Source organism: Pteronotus mesoamericanus, unplaced genomic scaffold (assembly GCF_021234165.1).
Source record: "Pteronotus mesoamericanus isolate MK-2021 breed Mesoamerican mustached bat unplaced genomic scaffold, CSHL_Meso_final contig_130, whole genome shotgun sequence".
Classification (NCBI taxonomy): Eukaryota; Metazoa; Chordata; class Mammalia; order Chiroptera; family Mormoopidae; genus Pteronotus; species Pteronotus mesoamericanus.
In genome coordinates this window covers 1,000,322-1,014,412 of record NW_026555060.1, presented here as the reverse complement: position 1 = coordinate 1,014,412, position 14,091 = coordinate 1,000,322, and the positions used below count along the sequence as shown (strand labels likewise).

The window sequence follows — 14,091 nt, the reverse complement described above, 5'->3', positions numbered from 1 at the left end:
TTTACCTTGAAGTCAGTAAAGATTTTGATGTGAGGTGTGATGTCACAGATTTGAATTTTGGAGGAGCCATTCTAGCAGCCCTTTGGAAGATGAATTAGAAGGGTGCTAGAACTCAAAGCTGAAGAGCAAGTAAGGGTCCATCTACTGCAGTAGTTGAGGAGAAATAACAAGGAATGGAACCAGACAGAGCAGTGGGTGCTGTGTGGAGAGGAGGGAGTTAGCTTTGAGTGATGACCCAGGGGCAGAATGTCAGGATTTCAAAACCTGATGACCCCTTGGATGTGAGGGAAGGAGAAAGAACGGAGAGTACCTTTCATGTCTCTAGTTCTGGTGATTCGATGAATGGTGGGGCAAATCACCTTGGAGGGGAACACAGCAGGGAGAGCGGAGTAAAAAAAATTTCTAGAAATGACTAGCTACAATAATGAACTATATTAATAGGTTTTTGATTCAAATTTCTCTCAAGAATGTGTGGGTCTTCATTATATCTTTTCAAGGTTGCTAACTTCCACATGAAAAAATTCTAATAAACTTTACAGTCATGTGGCTCATTTAGTTAATATGATGACAGAAGTGAACCCAAAGTCACAGCCGAGAGTGACAGTGAGTCACACTGTTCTGTAAACCAATCCCCTGACCAAGACCCCCTTTTATCTCTTTATAGTGCAATGACTAATGCTCATACAGAGAAATCTTGAAATTATTTTTATGAATAACTGAAGTAAAAGTAAGTTATACTTAGTATGTTAATATTAAGTATGTTACACTGTACCCAATTCTTGGCACAGTAGGGATAATTCATATGTGGCAAAACATTAGTTAATCTTCAGAATTTCCTGGTTATTTGACAAAACAGAACTTTTATATGAGAAACAAACCAGTTGTCATACAGAGATTTCTCCAGTGGTACCTAACATTAATAAGAGATTTAAAATGACAAACTAACAGAGAGGTATAGGAAGGCATGCTTACTCTATGTTCAGAATGACTGAAGACCAATTATTCCTAAATAAATATATTTTGAACCTTTGCTGTAATATTTATTCGACTATTAAATTGAACATAAAACGAGTTGTCATTGACAGTGAAGGAAATTACTGAAAGCACTAAAAAGATCTTCTAATCTTTTAACTAGTCTGATGACACTTATTTTTATAAGTGAATCATGAACTTTTATTTAATCCTCATTTAAAAATAATCAATAGAACCTTAAGTCCCTTAGATGATCAGATCCAGTATCCAGGGTATGTAGATAAAGCAACTCTTAAAATTCAACAACAAACGGCAACCCAGTAAAAAAGAATGGGCAAAGAATTTGAATAGACATTTCTCCAGAAGATATATTGTACAAATGGCTAGTAAGTACATGCAAAGATGCTCACTAGGCACAAAGTAAATCAAAACCTCAATGAGATAACATTTCACACTCACTATGATGATATAATAATAAAAAATAAAGTAGAAAATAATAAGTGCTGATGAGAATGTGGAGAAATTGGAACTACGGTGTGTTGCTGGTAGGAGTATAAAATGGTGCAACTGTTTTTGGAAAACAGTCTGGCAATTCCCCAAAAGCTTAAATCACAATACCTTAAAAAGATAAACCATAGTTACCATATGATCCAAAAATTCCACTTTGGGGTATATACCCAAGAGAAATGAAAATATACGTTCACATAAAACATACGAATATTCATAGCAACTCTATTCATAATAGCCGAAGTGAAAACAACCCAAATGGAGATATAAAATGTGATTTGTACAATGGACTATTATTTAAACTATTATTTAGCAGTAACATGGAATGAAGTACTGATATGTGGGAGTCCAGAGTGAGTCACCCAAGATGCCCCTCTGTGGTGTGCAGATTGTTTTGAGCCAAAGCCAACTTTAGCCACAGGCTCAAGAGAAGCTTCTGCCCTACCCTTTAACTACCTAAAGAAACCTGAATTAGGGGCTTTGGCTATAAAAGATTATCAATCAGTGACAAAGTTTTAGACCCACCAATACTGTAGGGCAAACTTCTATTTACTAAATACCTGCTCTTATTATCCTGAAATGACCCTTTGAAACCCCCAAAGTGAATTACCTCATCCCTAGCTCAGAATGTCTTATATACCTGTCTCCTCTTTTTCTATTTCTGAACCTCTCTTGCATGTGGGGGCTTTGACTTTCTCAGGTAAGTGGGATTCCCATACGTTAGTATGCCTTAAATTTGGTTATTTTTCTCTTGCTAGTCTGTCTCATGTCTATTTGATTGTTAGACCAGCCAGAATAACCTTGAGAGTAGAGAAAATTTTGTTCCTCTCCCAATTACATGCCACAGTATGGATGAACCTTGAAGACATGCTGAGTCAAAGAAACCAGGTACAAAATGTCCCATATTTAATGATTTTGTTTAGACGAAATTTTCAGAATAGGCAAATCTACAGAAACAGAAAATAGATTAGTAGTTGCCAGAAACTGGGAAAAAAGGAGGAATAGGGAGTGAATGCTAATGGGTATAGTTTCTTTGGAGTGATGAAAATATTCTGGGATATGATAGTGGTAATGGACACACAACTTCGTGAATATACTAACAATATACTAACAAGCACTGACCTGTACAGTCTAAAGTGATATACCTTGAGGTACATGAATTAGATCTCAATAAAGCTGTTATTTTAAAACACTAGCAACTTAAGAGACGTAATATATATCTTATCTGGATCCTGATTCAAATAAAACAATTGACAAAATGTATGAGATAAGAAGACTTCAACAATGGGTTGAATATTAAATACTACTAAGAAGTTGTTAATTTTGTTAGGTGTGGTAATGAGTTAACAGATAACAAGACAATATTTAGAGTTTGCTTTAAAATAGTCCAGAAACAAAAATGTGGCAGTAATAGATGAAACAATACTGGCGAATATTGATAATTACTGAAGCTGAATGATGGAATCGTTAGGGTTTGTTACGCTATTTTTTTCCTACTTTACGTACTTGAAAAATTCCATAATTAAAAATAAAAGAGGTTCTGCTTTCTCTTGCTTTAGGTCAAGGTTTAACTGCTTGAGTTTAGTAAGAATCTAGTGCTGCTTTCTTCTATCTCTGAACATAATTAAAAAAACAAAAATCTTCTGATTGGCCTTAGCATTGAAATGAATAAGCTTATTTGGTGATTTAACACTTCACAAACATTCTTTTATATACTCTTACTCATTCTTGGTTGGGTATTGTGAAATGCTAATATACCTATAGCTATATCTCTCTCTGCCTCAGTTCCTAACAGAGCTCCTAAAACCCTAAGTTAGTTTCCTAAGTGGTAAGAGGTATTGAGGGGGGAGGATGGGAGAAGGGGCATCTTTTGTTAGATTTAAATTTGGTTTCTGTAATTGCTCCAGATTTAAAAGAAAAAGAGCATCTTTGGTTATTATTCATAACAAGCTCTTTTCAACAAAGCTGAATTTATGATAATGAGATCATTTCTGGAAAACCCCAAAGGATGGAGGTGGTAGCCCAGGGAAGTAGCCCTGTGATTTAGAGGGCTGGAACTTTCAGCCTCGCTTCCACCCTTCCACCCTCAAAGCCAGGGATGCTGGTGGAGCTGGAGATCGAGTTCAGTCATCAATGGCCAATGGTTTGATCAACCATGACTCTGTAATGAAGTGTCCATAGCAATCCTAACCAAAATGGTTCAGAGAGCTTCTGGTGTTTGTGAGTATGTGGAGGTGCTGGGAAGCTCAGTGCCTTTTCTTCCCACATAGCTTGCCTTATGTATCTCTTGCACCTGCTTGTTCTTGAGTTGTATTCTTTTATAATACATTGGTAATCTGGTAAGTAAACGCTCCTGAGTTCTGTGAGTTGTACTAGAAAATTATCAAAGGGGGTCATAGAACCCTCTGATTTATAGGTGGTTGGTCAGAAGCACAGGTGACAGCCTGGACTTATGAATGGCACCTGATGTGAGGAGTGTCTTGTAGGATTGAGCCTATATAACTTGTGAAGTCTGTGCTAACCCCAGGTAGTGTCAGAATTGAATGAATTGGTTGGTGGGAGAAAAATGTCACACATTTAGGGTCAGAAATTTTGGGAGTGTAGAGAAAAAAACAGTATTTTTCTTTTAGGTACCCATTTCTCTAATCTTTAAAAGATGTTCATTTATAATTCAAGCTGGTCCAAGAGTTCCTTATGAAACCACACTGGTTTCTTCTTCATTGGGTTACCATATCATAATATCAATTTTAGTTTTGGAAAATTTCCTAAACTTCTTCAGGAACCTTTACTTGAGGAATTACACACCACAGAAGAATACCTAGAAGATGTCTGGGAACACTTAGAAGTTAGGACAATAGCCAGTCTTTTTTGTTTTGATTCAACACAACACATTTAGTGGTAAGTACAAATCCACGAGTTTCTTGTGTTGCTCAGATTTATTCCACAGAAATGATTTAAATGTTAGGGGTAACACTGTGACCTGGAATTCTGATCTAGAAGAATTAGATCTCTCTGTCTCTCTCGTATTCCCTGAGTAGTGTTAGGGAAATTTCTCATTTCTTTATAGCTCACCTGTAAAATATTGGGAGACACAATCTTCCATGGATCTCTTGTGCTACTACATGTGTTTACTGGGTTGTATCAACACTGCAAGGCCCTGACCACACTTTTACCCAGGCCATTTCTTAGGGTTGTTTATGCAGCTGATAATCACCAGAGATGAGGCTTTCCTACTGCTTCCTATAAAAGCAATGGGTTCCCCAAACTCAGTGTTCCTCAGATGCAACACAACTACCTTCCACAGGCACAGCATCGTGCTGAGCCTCCCAGGTGGGACTCTGGTGTAAGAGGAACTAACACAAAAGTGCGGATGTTCAGGCTGCTTGCAGTGTCATGAGTAATAAAGTCCTTTGTCCCTGTCTTAGGAGTCTTGTTTTGCCAGTATCCAAGAAACTAGTAACAGGCTAATTTTTTTTTTTTTTGGCTTTAAGTAGGGTAAACAGTAGACCTGACAAAATCCAGGAATAATCTCTACCCTTAAATTCCTGGAATAGCACACATGTGTGCTCCAAAAGAAACACCAAAAGTAACATAAATAAAAACATGATACATTTTAGTACACTGTAGAAATTGAGGCAGGCCCTAAATGTGAAAACACCAAAAATATGGAAGAAGAATTCTAAAAGGTGGGAATGGGTGTGTAAAGTGAGGGGAAGGAAATAGGAATAGGAAGGAGAGTTCTTCCTGGGGAGAAATGGGAAACACAGGGAGGCGAGAGGTCTCTAAAATGACAGACTTGTATATTCATGAAATGGGCAATGGGAACCACTAGGTTTTGAGTAGTATGATTAAAACTTTGTATGGGGATCATTAGTCTGAGAGGATTATCCAAAGTGAATTTGGGGGAAGAAGATCAAAATGGCCTGCCATGAAGACCTGTACCTCCTAAGGAAACAGGAGTCAAGAACAATGTAAGTTTTCTTGTGAGACTGGAAACAGAAATGAAAAAACTGAGTTACAGTTTTGGAGGTAAGGGGAAAGATCCACTTGGTATTGGATACAGATAGGGATATTTATGTGGAAGCATTCTTGGCATAATTTTCATCACATCATTGTAAATACAAATTAAAGTTTGGGGCTGGATAATCACCAGCATAAGGATAATAGCAGCAACCATTAGAAAAGATATTTTCACCAGAGGAGATGGTTTAAAGGGAAACAGGTGGACACAGGGTTAGTGGCTCAGCCCTGAAAGCATTCCAACAATTTTAGGCTGGGAAGAGAACCCAGTTATTTCAGGAATGACTTATATCTTAGCAGCTAGAGCGGAAATGGATTACATACCAGAGACAGTACAGGACACTGGAGTGTCTTGAACTAAAGGTCACACCCCTTTAGTTCAAGTATAAAATCTATTTAGTATGTTTCACATAGTAAGGTCATATATTGTTTCATGAAATTTTTGTTCTAGATATGTACAAATAAATGTGTGTACTGAGTTTAGATAAAAATATGCTTTATAGTGGATATTGAGTCAAAAAAGTTTGAAAAACTTTGGTACAATGGGTAATAGCATTAAGCTCTGGCATGAGCCTGCTAAAGTCTGAACCAACTTGAACTCTAACCAAACTGTGTGACCCTGTGAATGTTTCTTTTCTTTCTCTCTCTCTCTCTTTTGTGCTTTTTATTTTCAGATAATTGTAGACTCACATGCAGTTGTAAGAAATAATACAGGGATACCATGTACCCTTAACCCAGTTCCCCCAAAGGTGACATCTTACAAAACTAGAGTACATTATCATAACCAGGATACTGACATTACATTACAGTCAAGACACAGAATGTTTCCATCAACACAAGGACCCTACATATCAACATTCTGTAGCTAAACCCAATTCCTTCCAGCCCCTACCCTCTCCTAACCCTTTGCAACTACTAATCTTTTCTCCATTTCTGTGGTTTTGTCATTTTAAGAATGCTATATAAATAGAATCATATAGTATCTAACCTTTTAAATTAGCTTTTTTCCCCACTCAGCATAATTCATTAGAGATTCATTCAGGTTGTTGATGTATCAATAGTTCATTTCTTTTTATAGCTCAGTAGTATTTTACTAGAAAAGTTTCTTACTCTGGAGGTCTTACTTTTCTCATCTATAAAATAACTGGGTTTTGAAGATTAAACAAGTTCATATATGCTAAGCATTTAGAAATGCTTGGGACATACTAAACACAAAAAATTGTTAGCTATTAACATTATTATGACCCTCCATAAATATAAGTATTACAGTTTAGTTAATTTAGGATAAACCTTTATTAAATCAGTATATGACATATTGCTAGAAATAAAATCTCTTAGATTATGTTCCTTCCATTATTCAGGATGGTGGACATCAAATCTTGACACAAAAGAAAATAGTGCATGGAAACAGTAAGTAACCTTGATCAGGTAATGTTCCACACAGCTATGTTGTTTTCCTAATTCAAGTAATGTCCCAATCATTTCAGAGGCCAGAAGGGTGGATAATAATCTGGGCAACTGCAAATTCCCAGAACGTGTTTACAAGACTTATAATCAAGATAGAAAGGAATTAAATATTTATAGTGCAAAAAGTGCACTATAAACATATTAAAAAGTGCAAAAATATAAATTATGCACTTTTTATTTTTTAACTTAATCTTCATAATTTTCTAGTGAGTTTAAAAACTCACAGACACAAATTAATAGCATATGATGAGATGCAAAATAACCGATCACCCTAAGGAGACACTTTGTGTTCTACTGGACAGGAACGAGAGACACTGAATGTAAAACCAATCATCACTATAAGAAATCAGCAGAAAAACCTCAATCTCGCCAAAATTAAAAAACAAACAAAATCTAACAGTTCAAATCTGCAACTTCCAAGAATTTGTTATTTTAAAAAGCATTTTTTTTTTTAGGAGTCTGGGCGCTAGCGTTAACGCTTTATCCATTAAAATGCCAACTGTTACGACATCCACACAACAGGTAAGAAACAGAATTGAAACAGCTCAGCAGTGAAGGTCTGAAAAGATCTGAGCCTACGTATCTATCAGCTTCCCCAGGGTCTGAAACCAGCACCCTTCCCAGACCCTGAGCTGTTTATGTGTTATGTGTAATTCTCCATAATTCATATTTATTCTTGCTACAAGTACTCATTTACAAAAACTTAAAGTTATGCAATACAGTAAATATATGATATAACTCTGTTATATCATATAACTGAAATGAGACAAAAGAAGTAGAGAATGATTAAAAAAAAAGACAAGGATGAAATGACTCCAAATTTAACAAATAAAGCCATCTCCCTTCTCCCATCCTGATTTTTTAAAAAAATTACATTCCAGAAAGCCTTTTCTGTAAACAAGTTCCTGGCCAACATTATCATGTACTGCTTGACTGGTAGTCTAAAATCATCAAAGTACTGATACAATTCACATCTTCTGGATTTTTTATGTGCTCTATTGTTACAGCTCATCTCATTTGCCTTTTTGGTTTTACCTATGACAATCACAAAAATCCCAGGAAAAACAGAATGGGAAAGAAGGCTGACTCTCACAGTAGGCTCGATTCTTGCAGTAGTACTTTGTATTAAAGAAAAATAGTTTTACCAGGGTTGAGTCATAGGTTAAGAATTCCTTAAGAAGGGCACAGATTGGTTGGCTTTTATGCAGCATCTGTCTTTAGTACCTAGTCTATTAAAGAAATCGAAACCTTAAATCTGTCTAGTGCCTGGTAAACAGTAATAATAGCAGATAACATCATAGTAAACACTACTCACTAAATGAATCTATACCCTCCTTCTTTTTCCTTACCTGTGAACTGTCAGGCAACAAGGAATACTGATTTGTTTTTTCACTGAATTATACATAACTAGTTAGATTGAAAGCAGAATCAAAAATATAATAAAAAGTTTCACTATAGGAAATGAAATAAAACTCAGGATAATTTACTCATTTAAAGTAAAGTGCTGGAGAAACTACTGGGTAGCAATAGAGATAGAAAACTGCCTTAGTTTTGTCTGGTGTGACCACCCCAGGTCTGATTTGAACAACAAGAAATTTAAGACAATCTCTACTCTCAAGGATTTTACTCTTTAACTAGGATGATAAAACATATGAGAATTAGAGAACAAAAGCCTTCAGCTCCAAGCTCTGTGGGACCTGAGCGAATGAAAAAAGGAATGTGGGCCAAAGTGGTCCAGGGAGCAGGCGAGCAAATGTCCTGGGGCACCCGCCAGGAGGAAGCTGCGGGCACCCCTGCAGTCAGGGAGCAGGAGCGTCTGGGCAGAGCGGTGCATGCGCGCGCGCTGAGGCTGCCCACCTTTCATCGCCCGGGCAAAGCCCAAGACTGTAAAATGACATACAGTAAAGTGGAGCCAAGCTTCAACTTTTCAATTTTTTTTAAATGTGTAAATTGCCTTGAGCTCTCGAAAATTAGGTGCCAATTACGGAAGAAACAATTACTAGTTTGGAGAACCTTCATACATTAGGATATATGTGCAACTTTTCAAAGTTAATTCCAAGTTTCAAGCACTTAATGTCATGGAAACCTACAAATTGGAGCAACATTCCAGACTAATACTTTAGATTACTACTGTAGGATTCACAGAATTACATACACACATATATATAAATATGTATATATAATAAATATGTATATATTTTCATGAATGATAAAAAATTTACATCTTCCCAACACACAAATGAAAAAACAGCCATAGAAAAACTATCTATTAATCTTGAAATAAAGTCCCTTTCAAACATGTCATTTAACAAATATTCTAAGGGAGCAATATAAACATAGGTTAATGCCACTTTACTTGAAACCACAAGGATGAACATTTTTTAAATGCAAGACTCTGAGAACCCTAATCCTGTATAAGGTACCTATATGAAAAATCTGGCAAATATGCTTACTTCTCCAGTTATTGCCCTGGGAAATAAAACCTAAAGCTGACATTCCCTCTTATGAGAAACAATAAAAAGGTGGTTAGAAAATTTTTTTAAAAAGAAAGAAAAAAAAAGCTGAAAGATGTTGGTGTGGCACGCACCTTCTGTATCATCGCGCATTTGCTCCACCAAATCTGTCAAATCCTCCCAAGAGTCTTTGCAAACGGCAAAAAGAAAGGAAAAGAAAGATAAAGTGTCATGCAAGCCAAGAAAGAAAAGTGCTATTAAAATCAAAGTTTCAAAAGGGATAACTGAAAGGGAGATTCCTAGAACTCTTTCCACTTAACCCAGAGGTTAACAGTGAAAAGGCCTGGGAATATACCCACGGAGGGATATGACATTAAGCAGAGGTATTAACTCTATTAAATATATTACAAAGCCAAGATTAATAATTTCAAAACTCCTAATAAAAGGAAACAAAGATTCATATCCCATAAAAAAGTAATGCAGATTTTTCCCCCCACTGAAAATCAGTATTAGCCTCTTTGTATTTATTCTAAGTGTATACAATGTTGATCTCATTCAACATTTATTTTGATCACTTTAGTGAAGCTGAAACACATGTGGAATATTTTTTTTAGATTCAGGACAAACATCATGGTGCAGCAAACTAGTGACTCTTGTTAAAATAACCAAAGAAAAATCTAAATACTTTTCCCAGTTCCCTCTACCCCCCCTTCTCCCTTCTCAAAACAAAAGTAAAGCAAAAGATGTTGAAGACTGTCAAATTACTTACAATTCAATAAAGACAGATGTTTATTCTGTTAAAAATATAGTACTTTATAAATTCAGTGTTTTTTCTGTATGGGCTATTCCATGTGCAGCAAAAGGGCAGGAAAGAATGTGAAGATTACAGATATAATAGATATTTCTATCCTAAGGTTGTAAGATCACTATCTATTCTGACCAGGAATCAAACCTGAGACCTTTTGGTTTATGGGAGGATGCTCCAACCAACTGAGCCACACCAGCCAGGGCTTCACTATCTATTCTGAAATAAAATTTGAGGCCCTATAGAAAATTTTTAAAAAGTGGATTAGCTTCATCCTTTAATAACTCCAAAACTATTATTACACACAACTGCAATATTCATACTTAAACTCACTAAATCATGTGAATTTCACAATGTGTAAATCCTTAGAAAATAAAGAGAAGTTCTCAGAGGATGAAAAAACAAAAATGAGAAAATGGATAAAGAATATGTTGTTCAGAGTAAGCCTTCCTTGAAAAATTTAACACACAAGCCAGGATAGGGTCTGAAGCAGTAACTTCGAATTGTCATCTAGGAAATGAATTTGTCATTGTCCTACTGTTTCACTTGTTTACTAAACAAGTGTGCTGTAAGGGTACATTCTTGTGCCATATAATCAGTTATCCTACACAGATGTATAAAAAGAGATACAAATATATAAAAAGTTAAAATTTAAATTCAGAAAACAGGGAAGCAGATGGGGATCTAGTGATGTGAGGTGATTAAAATGGAACTTTTTGGAAACTAGAGATCTCTCTCTCTCTCTCTCTCTCTCTCTCTCTCTCTCTCTCTCTCTCGACTATTGGTTAGGTCAGACACTGAGGGCAGATAATATACAAAGAATGCAAGTCCCTATATCCTATTACACTTGCATTGTTTCCCAATTCAAAAGTCTAGAACCTAATGGTTTAGTAAGCCAAGTACAGAGAATGTAGCACAGAGAACCAGGATTAAATTCCTATTTTCACCAACATCCCAAGTCAGCCATTTAATAAACAAAGGTAGGAGAGAATGATGGTTCAGAAAACAGACTTATTTAACAGCCAGGTGCCTGGGCTCCCATCCCAGCTCCACCCCTTACAGACTCTCTGACCTTAGTCAGGTATTTCATCTCTCTTTCCTCAGCTAGTTTCCTCATCTATAAAACAGAGAAAAGAGCAGAACCTACCTTATATCTGTAGGGCCATAAATTCACACGAATGTACCCTTTTACCCAATGCATTAGTTTGCTCTACAGACTTGTTATGTGACCTTGTGAAAGTCAGTAAGGCGAATATTCCTATTTCATTCTTTACTTTCTTGAACTAGAAAGTGTATTTGTCACCTAATGGAATAAAAGCCTACTTTATTAGGGTAAAATATAAAGACCCTCCAAGATTTGTGCAGAGCTCTGGAAAGTGAATTTCTAGGTAGGAATGGGTGGTTAAGTACAAGGGATCTCTCTCTAACTTTCCCCTTGGCATGTCCCATCTAGAGTACTTTTCTGTTCCAACCATATATTTTGTTTTTAAAACAAAATTTTGAGTTACAAGTGTCACAGCAATGGAACCAATTTAAAAAGGCCTTCCTCCCCTAAAAGGTAAAAGGAATATTTTCTCCTTTTAAAGTTGTTCTCCACTTTATCTTGGCATGCTCAGGATTTCATTGCACTTGGGAATGGACACCATGTGGAAGGATTTATACAGTGTATTTTAAAAATTTTGCCCTCTGGAATATCTTCAAATTATTAAAACAACAACAACAGTATCTAATACGTGAATCAAAGAGGTGGATGGATGGCACGACAACTCTTGTCTCCTTCCGGAACATTTCATTGTTCTAGGGATAATACTTTATTGCCTTGAGAATGTTTTGCCTGGTCCAGAAAACTATATTAACTTTAATTTTTATCATCATAATACACATTCACAGACTAGTAATATAAAGTCTTGCTAGGTGATAGAGAAGATAGGACTGGATTAAAATTTTGCTATAGATACTGCATACCTCAGATTGTACCAATCAGGATTGTGCCAGATGTGCAACAGTTCTCACTCAACACAGTGATTCGCAAGAAAAGGAGCATGCAGCTCAGAAACACCAAGGGGGCTGCCACCGTGCGCGGTGCCATGCGACTGGTAATGAAACATCATTACCGCTACCCTACTCCCAATACGTGGAATAAATGGTCAGAATGCTGCACCTAACAGACTGAATCTTATTTTTAAGATGCATATAAACAATGACATTTTTAAAGTCATGAGATAAGAGACAATACTGGAACTGTATAAAGACCCCAAATTAGGAAGCATAGCTTTTTGAGGTTCACTTAACTATTTTCTTGGCTCTCTTTCTGTTTCAGGTCTAACAATGAATGGATCAGTAGACTAATTTATATAGCTCTGAAAATATTTAATTAGGTTGCACTGTGAAAGGTTTGTTCTTCCAGTAATTACATGGTGACTCAATGATGACAGCAGCGTGGTCTGGCAGACGGGGCCCTGGCTTTTACACGGAGGCAGACCTGGGCTGGTGGGGAACCTGCTCTAACAAGGCCTTGGGCCCTGGCAAGCTACTTCTACGTTCACTGGATGAGGAACTGGCTGCAGCTCCCTCCTTCTTGAGAAGTGGCACTTGAATGGGCTCAAAGTGCCTCTTCGTTGTTTATAGACACATGGTTGTGAGATCCCTCCTCTTCTTGGCATGTTCTTTCTACAGGAGTATTATTACTATAGACAACAGAGTTACAGTCAAGTTTAGAGACAAATGTAACCAAATTACACTGTCACCTAAAGGCTAGGTGTCTTTTATTTAGAGGGCTACCTCTCTTAAAAGTTTAGCACAGTTTCTTGAGGGAAAGCCTTCCTGAAGCCCTGACTAGACATGACAAATAATTCTTTGAGGAACTTTCTGAAAATAAAAGCTCACACGGTGAAAGTACTTATTAGCACATCATAGATACTCAATGACAACTTTACCATTTACAAGACACTAGTGAGAGCCCTGTATTCAAACCTGGCTATAAACTGGTTTCTTCTATTTGCCATAATTATTCAAAGAAAACAGAGAGAATGGGATTAAAAGAAAACCTAAACTAAATACTGAACACAGGCAAAAAAACAAGTCAATGTAAGTTGACCAGGTGACAAATTTAGCAGCTGAGATACTGTTAAACTAACAATAATATAATCAGCATGGTAATGTGATAAAAATTAACAAAGGAACTGTCAAGCTATTTTTAAACAAATTCCAAGAGGTCCTGTTTTAATAAACCACTAATTTAGTCCAAGGTCTGTCTTCTCCTTATAGTACAGTAAATGTAAAAATATCAGCAAAGAAATACAATGGTTCTAGGAAAAGTAACATTAAGTTATTCTGATACTGTGATCTGTAATAAGAAATATGTATTTGGTTTTCATCCCCAATCCCTGATGAAAGGGTCCGTGAAATTCATATAAATTTCTAAGTGATAACAGCACAAGCAGCATCTTTTGTGAGTCCTGAATGTTTACTGGATGGGGGCTAGTCCCCCAAATGCCCAAGCCATAATCAGAAGCTTGGAACTTTCAGTCTTGCCCCGGTTTCTCTAGAAAGGGGAGCGGGACTGGAAGTGGAGTTTATAACTGAGCATGCCTACATGAGGAAGCCTCCATAAAACCTCAGCAGTGAGGGGTTCCAAAGCTTTCAGGCCAGTGAACACATCCACATGCTGGGAGGGTGATCTACCCCAATTCCACAGGGACAGAGATGCCCCTACACTTGGGACCCTCCCAGACCTCACACTGTGTATCTCTTCATTTGGCTGTTCATCTGTATCCTTTATCATGTCCTTTAATCAACTGGCAAATGTAGACGATTCCCTGAGTTCTGTGAGCTGTTCAAGCAAATAAACAAATTCAAGGGGGAGGA

The 14,091-nt window shown here is 36.8% G+C and overlaps 1 protein-coding gene across 10 annotated transcripts in view; it reads right to left on the bottom strand.

Annotated features, from left to right (window-relative positions):
* RUFY3 (RUN and FYVE domain containing 3) overlaps nucleotides 1-14,091 on the bottom strand; it is a 70,097-nt gene that overhangs the window by 31,803 nt on the left and 24,203 nt on the right. For 3 of the 10 annotated variants that reach the window (XM_054591325.1, XM_054591333.1, XM_054591372.1), the window contains one exon: nucleotides 9,554-9,607. The exons of the other annotated variants lie outside the window; for them this stretch is intronic. In XM_054591325.1, the coding sequence (XP_054447300.1) occupies nucleotides 9,554-9,607 (54 nt within the window). The remainder of the gene's footprint in view (nucleotides 1-9,553; nucleotides 9,608-14,091) is intronic. 10 annotated transcript variants of the gene reach the window in all.